The sequence below is a fragment of the Xiphias gladius genome, chromosome 6 (genome assembly GCF_016859285.1).
Source record: "Xiphias gladius isolate SHS-SW01 ecotype Sanya breed wild chromosome 6, ASM1685928v1, whole genome shotgun sequence".
Lineage (NCBI taxonomy): Eukaryota > Metazoa > Chordata > Actinopteri > Istiophoriformes > Xiphiidae > Xiphias > Xiphias gladius.
Window position 1 is genome coordinate 30,551,658 of NC_053405.1, and position 15,156 is coordinate 30,566,813.

Consider the following 15,156-nt stretch of genomic DNA (forward strand, 5'->3'; position numbering starts at 1 on the left):
ATATTTTGTATGTAAATTTGGGGTTGAAGATGCTGTAAAACACCTTAAATAAAAATCTGAACCCTTGTAGAGAAAACTGAAATGATCAGAAATTCTAACCTGAGGTAGAAGACTGATTTCGTTGTACGCTCCTGGTAGACAAACATGTTCTTCCTGTTGACCACACAGAAAGAGTTCAGCACAGAGCGCAGGGCCTGGATTGCTATAACAGGGAGAAAAAACACATATTGAGAGGTTTAGCATGTTTGCAAAATAAATCTAATCATTTTTAGAATATGGTCATCACTATATTAAAGAGGAATGGACACCTCTCCACTCTAAAAACATAATAAACTGAGAAGTGGTTAATTAATGTGAATATGAAAACATGAGCAATGTAGCTAACAGTTGCTCTGAAATAACTTCTGGCACATAATAACTGCAAAATAATAATCTACTTAGTAAGTGCTGTCTTACAAACGGCTGTTAACTGCTTTGCACAATGTCATGACGGCAGTGGCTACTAAAGGAGTAAACTGTCTAAAATTATTCACTTCTTTGCCCATATCCTTCTTGCTGGCCCAAGGATCAGTCACCAGCCTAATTGTCCAAGTGAAAAGCCACTTGCATATAATCTCAGTTTTGGTGACACTTCATTTTATAGGTCATGCAGTTTCTAAGTGATTCCTACAAAGGATATGTAACTGTAATTTCTTAAAGTTATAGTCGGCAATTTGAATCCAATACAGTTTTGTCAAATTCAGCAAATACCTCCTCACGGTCTGCTACCTGAAACAAAAATACAGTGTTCCTACACAACCCTGACTCTCTAAATGGCAAAACAAAAAAAAAGTGGCTCGAACACACACAACACTATTCCAGCCGATCAGCAACAGGAGGCGTCCGTGCTCGTGCATAGGACAACGGTAAGTAGAAGGAGAGGAAGGGAGATCGGAGAAAGGGGGCAGTGGAAGCGAGAGATGGTAAACCTGGCACATGCTAGGATAATGCCAATTTATGGATTCCAAGGGGATGGAGAAGTAGCAGTGTACCCTTCCATGATTGCCAGACCGTATGGAGTTTTGAATCAGATTGATTGGGACAGGAGAGACCAGCGGTGTATAATCCACTACATAATGGCATTGTGAAGAGAGAGAGGTGGCTAAGGAACAGCCAAAGAGGAGAAGGTCAGAAGAACTATAACTGAAAATGAATGGCTATGATCAGGCAAGGGCGAAGAGCCGCATTAACATCTGTGAGGCTTTCCAACTGTGTTAGAGACCTCAGAGTTGAAAGGCATAAAGATTGGTGTAAAGGTTACTCTGTTACTGCTTGATAGTTGTGTAAAACATTAGTTTTGCTATGTTTCCTAATTTTCACATACCCGATAGGTCATTATTGTTTTGTCCTGTTGGCTAATGTTGTGAGAGCAAGCAGGTACCTGTGTCACATTTGTGTCTGGTAACGTTAAATTACGGAAATTCAGCACTTTGTAGTTTGCCAGGATATGGTGTAGGTGTGATGTTGGCTATAGTAGCAGGAGAGTTGTGAGTATCGCTGTCTGCAGCTGGTGTGCTGGCTGTAGCGATGCTCAATACAGGGATTAAAGCAAAAAAAATATATATATTTTTTTTTTAAAAAGGTGGTTGCCGCACAGCCCTTTTTACAGTGGACAGTTATCAGTTTCAGACTCTGAAATATAAGATGTCTTCTACTCCTAGATTTCAATTGAAATTTGATATATATCAAACTATAAAATAAAAATTTCAGGATACATAAACGGCATGAAAGTGGCATGAAAAACTTTGGGCACCCCTCCTCAAATTTCTGTTACTCACTGTTAAGTGAGTAGAAGATGAACTGATCTCAAAAAGGCAGAAAGTTAAAGATGTAACATTCTTTTCAATTTTTTAAGCAAGACTGGTGAATTATTTTTATTTTGTACAATTTTAGAGTGAAAAAGGGAAAGAAGCACCATACAAAAGTTAGGTAACCCAAAAATTTGAGCTCTGAGATAACTTTTACCAAGGTCTCAGAACTTAATTAACTTGTTAGGGCCATGGCTTGTACACAGTCATTGTTAGGAAAAGCCAAGTGATGCAAATTTCAAAGCTTTATGAATACTCTGAATCCTCAAACCTTGTCCCAACAATCAGCAGCCATGGGCTCTAAGCAGCTGCCTAGCTTCTGAAAATAAAAATAACTGATGCCCGCAAAGCAGGAGATGGCTATTAGAAGACAGGAAAGCGTTTTCAGGTAGCCGTTTCCTCAGTAATGTAATGTAATAAATAAATGGCAAATAACAGGAATAGTGGAGGTCAAGTTGAAGATGGGAAGACCAAGAAAACTTTCCAAGAGAAATGCTCGTAGGATTGCTAGAAAGGCAAATCAAAACCCCTGTTTGACTGCAAAAGACCTTCAGGAAGATTTAGCAAACTCTTGAGTAGTGGTGCACTGTTCTTCTGTTCAGCGACACCTGCACAAATATGACCTTCATGGAAGAGTCCTCAGAAGAAAGCCTTTTACTGCATCCTCACAACAAAATTCAGTGTAAGAAGTTTCCAGGAAACATCTAAGCAAGCCTGCTGCATTTTGGAAACAAGTCATGTAGAATGGTTATAATAGAACCTTCTGGCTAAAATTAGCAAAGGTATGTTTGGAGAAAAAAGGGTGCAGAGTTTTAATAACACCTCTCCAACTGTTTAGCACGCGGCTGGACCGCTCATGCTTTGGGCTTGTGTTGCTGCCAGTGGCATGGGGAACTTTTCACTGGTAGAGGGAAGAATGGATTCAATTAAATACCAGGAAATGTAATGTAATTAATATAATTTATATAAATAAAACAGTTCAACTAACCCAATCAGCCTTAACTAAAGCACTTTAAACAGAAGAAACTAAAGATTATCTTGAGATGGGATCGGGCCAGTGGCAACGCCCATCAACATATTGACGTTCCGACCCATGAGTACTCCATAGTCATTACTATATTATGACATGTGTAGTCAGTTTTCATCGGTTGGACTACGCCCATCTTCAGACTCAGCTTTCATTTTGATCTCAACTACACACCTGTAAAGTTTCGTGAGTGTATCTTGCACAGTTGTGATGCTATCGTGGTGACAGAATCTGCCCACATACAGACAGACGAACAACACCCAAACCGCCTCAGTGGCAGGTCCCGCTCTAGAAGGTATCGCTAGGACCAAATTTTGCCATGGTGACGACTCAATGTGCAAACGCACGTGAACGCGCACACACATATGGTGAGAACAATACCAGCCATTGTCGGACTGGCCATTGGGACTACTGGGACAAATCCCTGTGGGCTGCCTCATCTGTGGGCCAAATGAGAGCATGCTGCATTTGTGTTCTGGGACTGGGCTCACTGGCCAATCACAACCAAGTCACACTGTCGCAGCTGGTAACAAGATTTACATCTCGATTTACATACAAAAACACTGAAAAGACTCACCATAGTGTCAGTGGCCTACTGGCTAACTAGCCAACACTAGGGAAAAATCCAGTATATTGCTTGCCAAATTAGACAGCTGATTTTCAATTTTTTTCAATTTCTGTATGTTTCATATTGTTTCAGAAAGGTTTTATATTATTACTTTTTCACAGCTGATTACCGCCACCTACTGACATAACAAGGGCATAGCATAACATGAGATGAACAACCTGAACAATAAATCATAATTATTATTAATTAGTGTTTTGAATGGAAAATATACAAATAAAAAGTTTAAATGTGTACATTTTAAACTCATAGAATTGCTTTTTTTAAGACCAGCACACCAGGCTTGACTCAGTTATACAAATAATCAAGCATCTGCATAACTTTTCATTGCATATGTTTTTATTTATCTTATTATAACACCAAACAAAACACATTTTTTCTTTCAAGTGACCCTCCTGTCTCTAGAGTGCTTCTACTTTTTCTGCTTTTTGGAAGTAAAACCATACAGTATGCCTGAAGCTTGGCTATATCTGATACCCGTTTCAGGGACTTTTTCTGTGAGACCGGCTACAGGTGCAGTGGCTCTGCTTCCAGGAGAGGAGAAGGACGAAGAGGCTGTAGCATCAGCAGTGGATCTGGCTCTAGGAGTGGAGGATAAGGAGTAGGAGGCTCTAGCAGGTGCAGCAGCTATGACTCCAGGAGTGGAGGATGAGGAGGCTGTTGCGGTAGCAGAAGAGGTGGAACCTTTCTTTATTTCTCCTAGCTGCTGAAAAGGACCATCACAGCATCCCTCAGTTTCCTCTCCCTTTGTTTGTCAATGTTCTCCTTCTTCTTCTTATGATGATTTTGGTATCTCTCATAAGAAGTCAGACAGAAGCTCCTCAATGCAGGGCTAATTTCCATTTTGGAAGCCGTTTTCCCCGTTGCCTTTGTGTGGTACTTGATATTGGCTAAGCCTTCAGATGTCTAAATGTTCAGCCTCACACTATCTTTCTCATTTATGTCGTCCATGATTTTAAACGATCCTTTGACAAGAAGGCCAGTGAACAATGACATAAAAGCCTTTATCTGGTAGGCTCGCACCTTTTCATCTAGTTGACCCAGCTCCTCAGATTTCACTGCATTTGGCAAAGCCTGGGCTAAGGTGTTGAATGCACCTCAGACCTATTTGTGGAGAATCAACGATGGTGTCAGGGCAGACAAAGTAGTGATGATGTTAATGTTGAGGGGAAGGTGTTTCAAGAGGAATGTTGCTTCCTTGATGAAGCCTTCTCTGAGAGAACTATAGACTGTGTGAATCTAGGGCTTCTTCTCCACTGTAGCCTTGTTTGAGACAAAAAAGCGGAATCTTCCCACACACAACCTTTTGTCAGGGTACTGCAGGTCTCTCTTCTGAATATCAAGCTTCAACAAGCCCTTCACAATCAAGGGGATGTTTTCAGGCTTGGAGAAGAGTTCCCTGACCAGTAGCACCATCTCGGCATGCAGTACGTGGAGCACTGGCTTTTCATGCTGCAACTTCTTCAGGAACACCTGGAAAGTTGGAAGTACACGTGAAAATCACAATAGAACCTGATTAGAGAAGTGGCTGAATGTTTTTAACCCTTCTTTCCTGATTACATACATAGTAATGTAACATTCTCTTCTCACAATATTGAAAACGAATCTTAAAAAGCATCTGAAGAAGTAGTAAGATCCATCACTTAAGCAAAAGTCCATTACTCCATTACAAGTAAAAGTCCTACATGAAAAATCCTACTTAAGTAAAAGTACATATATATTAGCAGCAAAATATAGTTAAAGTATTAAAATAAAAGAACTGGTTTGGTCCCTCTGACTGATATACTATTATATATGACATCATTAGATGATTAATATTGAAGCATCAGTGCGTAAGCTGCATGTTGCCCTGAACTGTTGTAGCTGCTGGAGGTGGAGCTAGTTTGAACTACATGGAAACCAGATAAATCTGAGGAGTCGTTAAATGAGAGAAAGAAGAAAGAACAAATTTCTGATACACAAATCTGTTTTCAGTTTTTGGACTTTTTCTTTTATCTTTGATTTTGGTGAGATGTTGGATCCCTTGAATGTTTACTGTAATGAAACAATGTGAGAAGTTTACAGGCAAAAATCAAACAGGTGGAGCTGTTAACAACTCATAGACATCTGAAATATGACCCCGACTACACGCTGCTTTTTGTAAGACATCAGAGGCCAAAAAGGCTGGAAACCATTGGTTTTGTATTTTAAAAGCTTGTTATATTATCCATTCTGTAAAATATTCATCTTAAAAGTAACTATTAACTAAAGCTGTCGAATAAATGTAGTGGAGTAGAAAGTACAATATTTCCCTCTGAAATGTAGTGGAGTGGAAGTATAAAGTAGCATGAAATGGAAATAGTAAAGTAATAGTAAAGTTAATATTAAAGTACAAGTACCTCAAAATTGTACTTAAGTACAGTACATGAGGAAATGTACTTAGTTACTTTCCACCACTGCTTACAGTTAAGCTAACCAAAGAACAAGGATATTGTTACTGTTTGCTGTTATTGCTCTTAAAGCTGCCAACTTCAGTAACATGATAATTAAAAGTGATATAAAAAGTATATTAATGGTCGACTCAGGTTCCATTTAGAAGAAAAATATATACAATAAGAAAATATTAATAGGGGCAAAATAAAAATATTAAAAACCCCTTAAAGACCCATTAAAAAAGTGACTGAACATACCTTTGTATAAATCAATCAAGGCTGTGAGCTTGTTGAACTCTGAGAAAAGCATACAGATGCGTGTCTTAAGGGTTTTGTTGACATCAGTTCTGATCCTTGTAGATTTTGCCACTTGTTGCTGCAGAAGAATGATCCTGACCTTCTCATCAGATTTAACTGCATGATTATCAAGAACTTGGTTCAGGAGCCATCTTAATCACAGAAAGCATATACACATAAGATTAAGGGGAGACCAATGAAATTGCTACATTTGTTCTAACTTTAATGAGATTTTGGAAATTGGGCCTACTAGTATGGAGAAAATAGATCATATAAAAAGAGAAAGCTAATGCTATTGTACCCATTTTTGTGTTGATCCTGAGGAGATAGGAGGCTGTAGGAGTGCAATGGATCCACAAGCTCCCGTATTCTGTTGCACACTTCCAGTATTTGCAGGAACCTGCTGCTGATCGGACGTATAATTCTCTTATTCTCCAAACGGAGTAAAGGCTAAAGCTGCAAAAACTTTCTTCTGATTTGGGAATTTTTCAATGTACTAAGTGCAAAATTCTTCCAGAAATTCCCGGAAGGGATTCAAGAGGGCCTTGGCTGCAGTTGAGACCATGTGAACCGTGTCTCCAAAGATGCCCAAGAGTGATGTTTTTTTTTTTTTTTTCCCTGTCTCTACTCCAGACCTTTTCAAACTCATCACACTTCACTTTCCTTGCTGGGTTCACACTGTCTCCATATACTCATCAAAGTACCGAACAAGAACATTCAGGATCCTGTCCATGTTCCTTTCTGTTGCCTCATCTGCATTTAAAGCAAACATCTTAGTTTTCAGTGTAGTTGATGATTTGGTTTTCAAATGAGAGGCAATGCCGTGTGTGCACAAGTAGGAGGCGTGTACGTTAGATATGGACAATCTTGAAAGTGAGCTCTGGTTTTCAGCAACTGATTAGATTAAGGTTAAATAGCTGTTGCGAGATAGTGAGTGACAGCTCATGCTCAGCTATGAATGAAAATATGCGCACTTTCTGACTGCACACATGGTCGGCCATAGATTGTGGTTTTCACTCCAGGCAGCGAAGAGAACATGAACGCCAGCCTTTTGACTAGCTTCTGACTGATGGCGAGGCAGCACTTTTTTGCCATTCAAAAATTCTCTTGTGGCATACCATGCAAAAACACACACCTGCCAACTAAATGACCGTACTCTTTATGGTTAAAGAGTACGGTCTAGACATGTTCGATATGAAAAGTGTCCTCAGATAACCTCTGTGATGATTTGGCACTATATAAATAAAACTGAATTGAATAGAACTGACCCTTTAACAAGGATCATTTTAGTACCAATTTGGTACTAAATATGAGAGAGTTCAATTAGTGAACTTTTAGATAATAAATTGCCATTAATTTCTCACATAACCTCAGAAGTCCTTTAGTTGATGCATATCAGGTCAGTTGAAAATGCAAAAACTTGAAAATGTCTCCAAACAAGCAAACAATTTAACATGCTAACAGGGAGAATAAAAGAGGGTTTTTTTTGCTTATCCATGTAATTGATCAAGAGTGCCTTAAATGTGTGTCACAGTGCTGTAATTATGACTGATTCCATGTGACTATAGAGATGGCTCTCTTATAGCAGTTGAATACAATGGACACTGTGTGTGAGGTTGGATGTTTTTTTTCTTCTCTTTTCATCTACTTTTTTCAATAAATGTATTTACTTTTTTATTTAATTTGAATTTAAAATTATCAAAACAGGGCAAGAAATATACAGAGAATTTGCGACACTTCAATTTTACAAAGCAAATCATTTCTGAGTCAGCACAAGTAGTTCTACAAAGTTGATACACTAACATAAATAATTATGAATCCAATTTTCCCAAATACCTAAAGATTTTATATTTTTTTTCGATTCAACTTACTGTAAAACAATGTTTTTGCCATTAAGTAAACAAATAATCTCAGTTGTATTTATAAGAGTAAAAATCTAAAGAAACACAGCATCTTTTGCATTAACAAAAAAAGGTGAATGCAGTCACACACAGGTTGACTGAAACAACCTGTCATTCATTACTCTCTACAGAAACATGTTTTTTATATAAAACTAAGATCTACATCAGATCTACCACTCACCCCTGGACACCCCCATGTTGGGTCCCATCTTGAGACGTGGGTGAATGTGGATGATTGTGCTCCACACCACATCACAGGCAAAATGTCCAGGAATGAACTGCATGGTGGCTGCCAGGTAGTCTCTGGCCTGGTAGCTCTCTTCTGTGTTGTAATCTGTGTGGACAGGGAAAAAATACATAAATAAATAAATAAAAATGAATTTTTAAAAAAATGTAAATATTTACAAATACAGCTGCAAAGAACATACATTACAGTGTGACATAAGAGAAGAAATTAAAGGCTTTGTTCACACAAATTACTAAAAACTTTCTTTCACCTCCACAAACTTGTATTGGGGTGCACGCAGAAATCTCAAAAACCTGGACAAATAAAACCAAAACTAAGTACCTTCTTCCTACTTACCATCAGAAGTGTTGAGCCTCTGCCTGTAGAGAGACTCATTCTTCCAGATGTCTTCCTCACTCTCAGCCACCAGCAGAGAGTTGCACACATGTCTGTCATGTAAGTCCTGCAGCAACATACGCTACACAGAAACATATACACACAACAGACAGTGAGCAGCAAGCAAAGGAAGAATTTCACAAGAAATAACTCATACTGTTTTTTCTATTCCTATGCTCGTTTTAAAGTTGTCACAAGACGATAGATGTTACTTCATTTGCATGATTTTCTAAAACATTTGTAATAACGTTTTTGAAAAAAAAAAGAGTGATGCAGTTTGGTGCAGTTTCTCCTCCACCTGATTGACTATTCTGCAGATTTCACCAATCTTCCTGACAACCATTTGATGCAGTTGTAAGTGTTCGGGCTCCAGCTTTTTCTCCTTCTTCTCCAATTCCTCAGCACTGACCTCTTTTCCTTCTGTGAAGCACCTGCAAAAATATGAGAAATCCTATGAAATGAATGGGATCTGGTCGCAGCCATGATCAAGGACCTGAGAATCAGTCCTAGGAAATGTGCTGAAAGTCTGACAGGGAATTCATTATTCTTGTTATTAGGGAGGCATTGTCTCTTCAGAGTGAATGACATCTCCATTTTAAACTGAAATGAATGATGAGGTCTAATAGTTTATCAGAGTAGCTGAATATAGCAATCATGTCATTGTATCATGTTTCCTGGAAACATGATACAATTTCTTTTTACTTCTAAACCTAAATGAACAACCAAAAATGTGTCACTCTGAAAATGTAAAAATGATATCCTACTCTGAAATGCTTGATAAATATGAGCCACGGACAATAGGCTGATTATCAAAATATAGCAGGAATCACCAGCGATGTTTAGAACGTTTCCTGAGGTTTTGTCTGACCTGGAATGGGAGTAGACCTTCACTCTGTCCTGGTGGATCTTAACAATCAGCCAAAAGTCTGGCATAAGTGGTGACTGACACTCCTGTTCATCCAGGGTGGGGCTCTCACACTCAGAGTCACTACTGCCGCCATCATAACCTTCGAACACACAGAGGCAAAACAACAAAAAGGCAACATTATTCCATCATCAGTTACATTATCTTCATCATTAAAGCTACTAAAGCCTTGGTAACAGACATTTAGTGACAACAGCTTGAGTGATCAACAGCTCCTAAAATTTACAGCCTGATTCATCAGTGTGATTTTAAGTACTTCAAAGCGTTTGTAACTGTTTGAGTATCAAGCAGTACAATCAATCATTTTCTCATATTATGCTCTTATTACAGTATATTTCCATTTCCATTTTGTTCCACCCACAAGAGTTTTGGACTCACCCAACAGTTTGGTGCTTTGGCTGCCACTGACGGATACTGACCTACTAACTATGATCAACAACTCATCATCTTGCATCAAACTCAGATACAGCTCTTGTTCTTTTGTTTTATTCCCATGATCATGTATCACATTTCCTGCTGTTACATTTGGGCGCTAGATTGACTTTATATTGTATTTGTATGCCAGCAGCTGCATGGTGCTGAGTTCCAGCTGAGCTGGTCGGTTCAAGTTGCAAAAAAAATTGTAACTGAATAACATGTATTCTTACACATGCAGACTAATTAGATTTAAAGTTGTACCAACTGAAATCCTTAGCTAGAAAAATAACCAATAAATCTTTTAAGCTTGATGACATGACAGCCATCTGGTTTTGTGCTTTTACACTGGGATAGAGATGTTTGCCAGAAGTGTTGTGTTGTTGAATGTGGGAGTAGACCTGAGTGTATAGATAGCTTTCCATATTATTGTAAAACTAACAAGTTGGTGAGAATGACCGATAGGATTTCAAACTTGTCACAGCGACCTCATTCTTCACACACCGATCTTGCTGGTCAACCATTGGTCAGCTTTGTGCAGCCCTTACCCTGCATATCTGAGTCCAGACTGCCCTGGCTGGAGACGACACTCTGGACTCGACTTGGCCTGAGTTTGCCACAGCCTGAGGAAAGACAATTTGACATTTCTGTCAGGAGATTCAGTGTCAGCAGGCTTACAGTCACAATCAAAGCCTGAAATAAAGCAGAGCTCTGCCAGATCATACACCCTCTGAGCCTTTCTCCTGCCTGTCCTGAGAAGATAACACATCATGTAGTAATCAGCTCATGTGAAAATCTATCAGTGCTGATTGTTAAATTTATTTTGGGAAGGAGGAAACAACTGGGAGGCAGACGTAATAAACTCGCAAGCTCAACCTGGCCTTGTTTCAGTGTTACTAGTGTCTATGATCATTTGCCATCAACAATCTTCTTTTAATAAACAGTTCCATATGTTGTAAAAATGAGCTGTCACTGATCATTATGGCAAGACATGACCATACAGTGATATCTGACTCTTGTAAAGTGTTATGACACTTGTAGTGCCAAATGATTAGACAGACATAAAAATCCATTGGAAGGCTCATAGAAACTTTGATAATTGATGCAGTTAAATACCATTTTAACAAAAATGCATAGGTATGCATTGTGTCTCTTAGACTCACTGTGAGAGGCTGACTGCATGGACTCAGCTAGGCTGACACTGGACGGCGTCTTGGGGGGTGATTTGGGCTCTGTGCAGCAATCGGTCTGGAGCTGGGGGGTACTGGGCTGACCGCGTTCCCCCACCATGCTTACTGAGCTCTGATAAACAGTATCATCTGCCTCGGGCTTTGAGGCTCTAATTAGCTCACTGGCATCTGCAGTTGTGTCACTGGGAGCGTCAGCAGCAACACTGATGGACTTCTTGTCTTCACTCTGCAGTTGGACAGAGGTCCGATAAAATAAATGTCAACAAAGAACATTACACGACTGGACAAACTGCTTGGTCAGCTTTGAACATGTCATCAAAAACACAGATCAATGCCTGTGTAACTCCTCTTACATACATTGCAAAACAAACACACACACAACTATCATGTAAATTTTGTGTACTCATTTTGACAAAAAAAAAAATCAGTGTTCAATCATTCCTTTGGCAACATGAGTGAAGATATTACTCAGTGTTTTTTTTTTTTTCTATGCTGCCAGACATTGTGAATATGATAAGATACCACTGAATAAAGACTACAAAGCTGGACAACAAATCCTGTGTTCAAACTGCAGCTGCAAACGACTCATGTTCTACACCTCATATCCCAGCTCTATTACTTGTCTTGTCTGTATTACAGGACTTACAGGACTCATCTAACTCCACTAACAAAAATTACCGGACCTTAAGTAGTCCACTTTTTAAGAAATTTAACTTTAAACTTCAGAAAAAAACAGCAAAGACACTAGATCACCCAGTAAAGACCACAAATGTAGGGACTGAGGCAAATATTTAAACTGTCATCTTGTTATTTAATTGATCACAAGATGAGATGCATCAGAATCTGTCTGATTTAGCTCAGGAGGTGACAGCTTGATCTATAAATCACATCATATGTTTTATTCACGGCATTATTAATCAGGAGCCCTCTTTCACAAAAGCAATTTTCAAACACAAATGGTGGCAGAAGTCCTACCTTGCCAAGTCAAGTGGAGGGAAAGGTCTCAGTAAGTCAGAATCCGTAGGGATGTATGAGAAACTACTAACCGGTTTCCTAATGGAAACCTTGTACTATTGTCAACTTGTTTCATGGAGATCCAGTTTTATTGTTTATATTGTACGACATTTGACACCAGAAACTTGTGGCTAACCCTACCATGGAGTATCAGAAGGTACTTAAAAAAATAAAACAAAATACTAAAAATGTTTATACAAAAGCAGTCGCCAAGTGATTTGTTATTGTTATTTTGCACATCACTGTGAAAATAACATATCCGACCTCGCTTTCTGCCTCTGCAGCCTGAGCTTCTGCTTCACTCTCCAGCATCACATCTTCCATCTGTGCTCCAGCACTGCAGGGGGTGGTATGTTGCAAGGGGTCTGTGGTGCTCTCAGAGAGTCTCTTGGTAGCATGGATCCTCTGTGGGTGCAGTCTGCTCAGTGACATGTAATAAAAGCTGTCTTGTTGTCCATTCAGAACATAGCCAGAGAACGAAATTCTGCGGAACTCCTGCAGAATTAGACATTATCTAATCATAATCATCATAATTGTACATTCAAACTATGTGTCCAAGCAGTGATACAATTGTGTATGCTCTATTACAGACAAATACTGAATATTCACATTCTGTAACAAGAAAACTCATTTGTTTTTAAGTAGCAAAGGCTGATTAAAGGGAATAAGCCAAAATAATGTTCGCTAAATATAATGAACTGCATCAGAATTGGATTATTGTGCACTTTCAAAAAAATGCTGGCATGAATAAATGGGTCCTCAGTGAAGGTGGGGTAAAATTAAAAACATATGAAGGGAGGTCTAACTAGCTTTACTATAATGGCTGACACTGTAAACCAAGCGCAAATTCCATCAGTAAAACAGTAATGTCACACTCTCCACTCTCTTTCATTCTCTGTAAATGGAACTCAACACTTACTGCAGATGTTTCACTGTAAAAGCCTACTGGAATGTAAAGGTGCAATGGTGTTTTTCCCCAAAGTTTTAATACAAGATGTTTCGTTTGGTATGCAACTTTCTTTGGTTCTGTGCACCCTGTGAACCAAACGAGAAGCTCTATTTGTATTCATATTTATAGTTGTAAATATGCAGGTTAAAGTCTTTTATGATAATGAGGGCGCATTACAATGTCTCATTTAGATTTTTCTTTTCCAATGTGTGTACACCATACATTTTGCAGTAGGAATTATGGCCAATGAGTCATTATTTAATTTTTTTACCGTTTTTGAAATAAATGACAAAAAATACAATTTCCTGCAGTGTCAAAAACATAAAAACAAACATGACCCCAAAAACCCTGGTATGTACCAAACTCTAGATTTTGTGTACTGTTACACTCCTTCAGAAAGGAAGGTATCTTGTTCTTTAAGCCACTGGAAGGCTTCTGCTGTGAAACATCTTTGCAGGAATTACTCAAATAAACTTTTCAGTGAAAGAAAAAAAACAGCAAATCCAAACATTCTGGAATTGATTAGTAACTGAAAACAGTATTTCTGTTAAAAAACTGAAATTCAGAGCTCAGTTTCGTGCTAAAATATGATCAGTTAAAGTTAATATAAACTGGGGAATTTAGAGACATATGCCTGGTTTAAATATTATTTGATCATTTAAAGCCATAAATACATTTGAAAGTGTGAATAAGAACTGACAATGAATACGTGGAGGCACGTATTCTTTTAAAGATATTTAAAAGAAGCACAGTATGATAATTAAACCAAAACACCAAGAAAAACTGTGCTTCATCTCCAGTTTTAATGAGAACATTCCTGGAACTATTTATGTGTGTGTGTGTGTGTGTGTGTGTGTGTGTGTGTGTGTGTGTGTGTGTGTGTGTGTGTGTGTGTGTGTTTGTGGGTGTGTGTGTGTCTGTGTGTTTGTGGGTGTGTGTGTGTCTGTGTGGGTGTGTGTGTGTGGGTGTCCGTGTGTCCTTGCCTCTTTGAATTTTTCCAGAGACTGCTCAGGCCCGAAGACAAACTGAAGTGGGACATCTTCACAGTGACAGTGTGGTCGACCAATGGAGCGCAAAACATGCTCTTCTACTTTCTGCAGCGTGGCTGAGCTGATGACCCGAGAGTGACGCAGAGCAGAAACAATCTCATCCTCAAGCAGCCAGCGGATCTAAAACGCACACACAGCAGGACAAAGAGAAGCTCATCACTGTTTTACACTCACAGAAAAAATACGGACGTCAAAGTTTTCAGTAAAGAATAAACAAACCCCTTCCATTATCAACAAGACTAAAAGATTAAAGCTTGCTTGCAGCTCCTAAAAGCTGTAATGTTATCACAAATATGTATTTACAATATTCATACAAAGTGTTGGACAGAATTAAAAACATCTTGATGATTTTTGTATTCTTAGAGCCTTACCAGTAGAGGGGCTATGCATGTAAAGTTTGCCAGTAGTGTGTGAGAAAGGCTCATTAAATGTCCAAAATGTTTACCCCGTGAGGAACATGAATGTGCACAGTAAATATCACGGTAACCTGGCAGTTACACAGACAGGCAGGGAGAGAGACCTTTGATGAAACAAAGGTCCACTGTTGCCCAAAAATTATCAAAAAAACATCAGTGAGCCACACTTTCGCCCTGGACGAAATGGTCGTTCATCTCCATGAAGACTGTAGTTTATTTTGACTCAGTCCCACTCAAACCATCTTGCTGCCCCACTTACTCATTAGAGCACCAAACGTGGATTAATCCACCTCTGAAAATAGCCCCTAAAAATATATTTGTGAGGCCTTTTTTAATATTTCTATCCTCAGTAAGAATCAAAGGGCTTGGAGTAGAGAGGTCAGGAAGTATTGAGATGAACTAACACATTGTTGCTTTTGGTCTTTTCATGGGAATCGTTTTTAACAATAATAAATATATAGAGTATTGC

General features: G+C 38.8%; 1 protein-coding gene across 11 annotated transcripts in view; it reads right to left on the reverse strand.

Annotated features, from left to right (window-relative positions):
• szt2 (SZT2 subunit of KICSTOR complex) overlaps positions 1–15,156 on the reverse strand; it is a 144,545-nt gene that overhangs the window by 84,017 nt on the left and 45,372 nt on the right. For 8 of the 11 annotated variants that reach the window (XM_040129338.1, XM_040129328.1, XM_040129330.1 and 5 more), the window contains exons 36-44: positions 14,206–14,391; positions 12,538–12,768; positions 11,233–11,485; positions 10,618–10,716; positions 9,599–9,737; positions 9,029–9,161; positions 8,692–8,812; positions 8,290–8,442; positions 100–202 (exon numbers count right to left, since the gene is read on the reverse strand). In XM_040129338.1, the coding sequence (XP_039985272.1) occupies positions 100–202; positions 8,290–8,442; positions 8,692–8,812; positions 9,029–9,161; positions 9,599–9,737; positions 10,618–10,716; positions 11,233–11,485; positions 12,538–12,768; positions 14,206–14,391 (1,418 nt within the window). The remainder of the gene's footprint in view (positions 1–99; positions 203–8,289; positions 8,443–8,691; positions 8,813–9,028; positions 9,162–9,598; positions 9,738–10,617; positions 10,717–11,232; positions 11,486–12,537; positions 12,769–14,205; positions 14,392–15,156) is intronic. The other 3 variants (XM_040129337.1, XM_040129333.1, XM_040129331.1) reach the window with 1 other exon arrangement.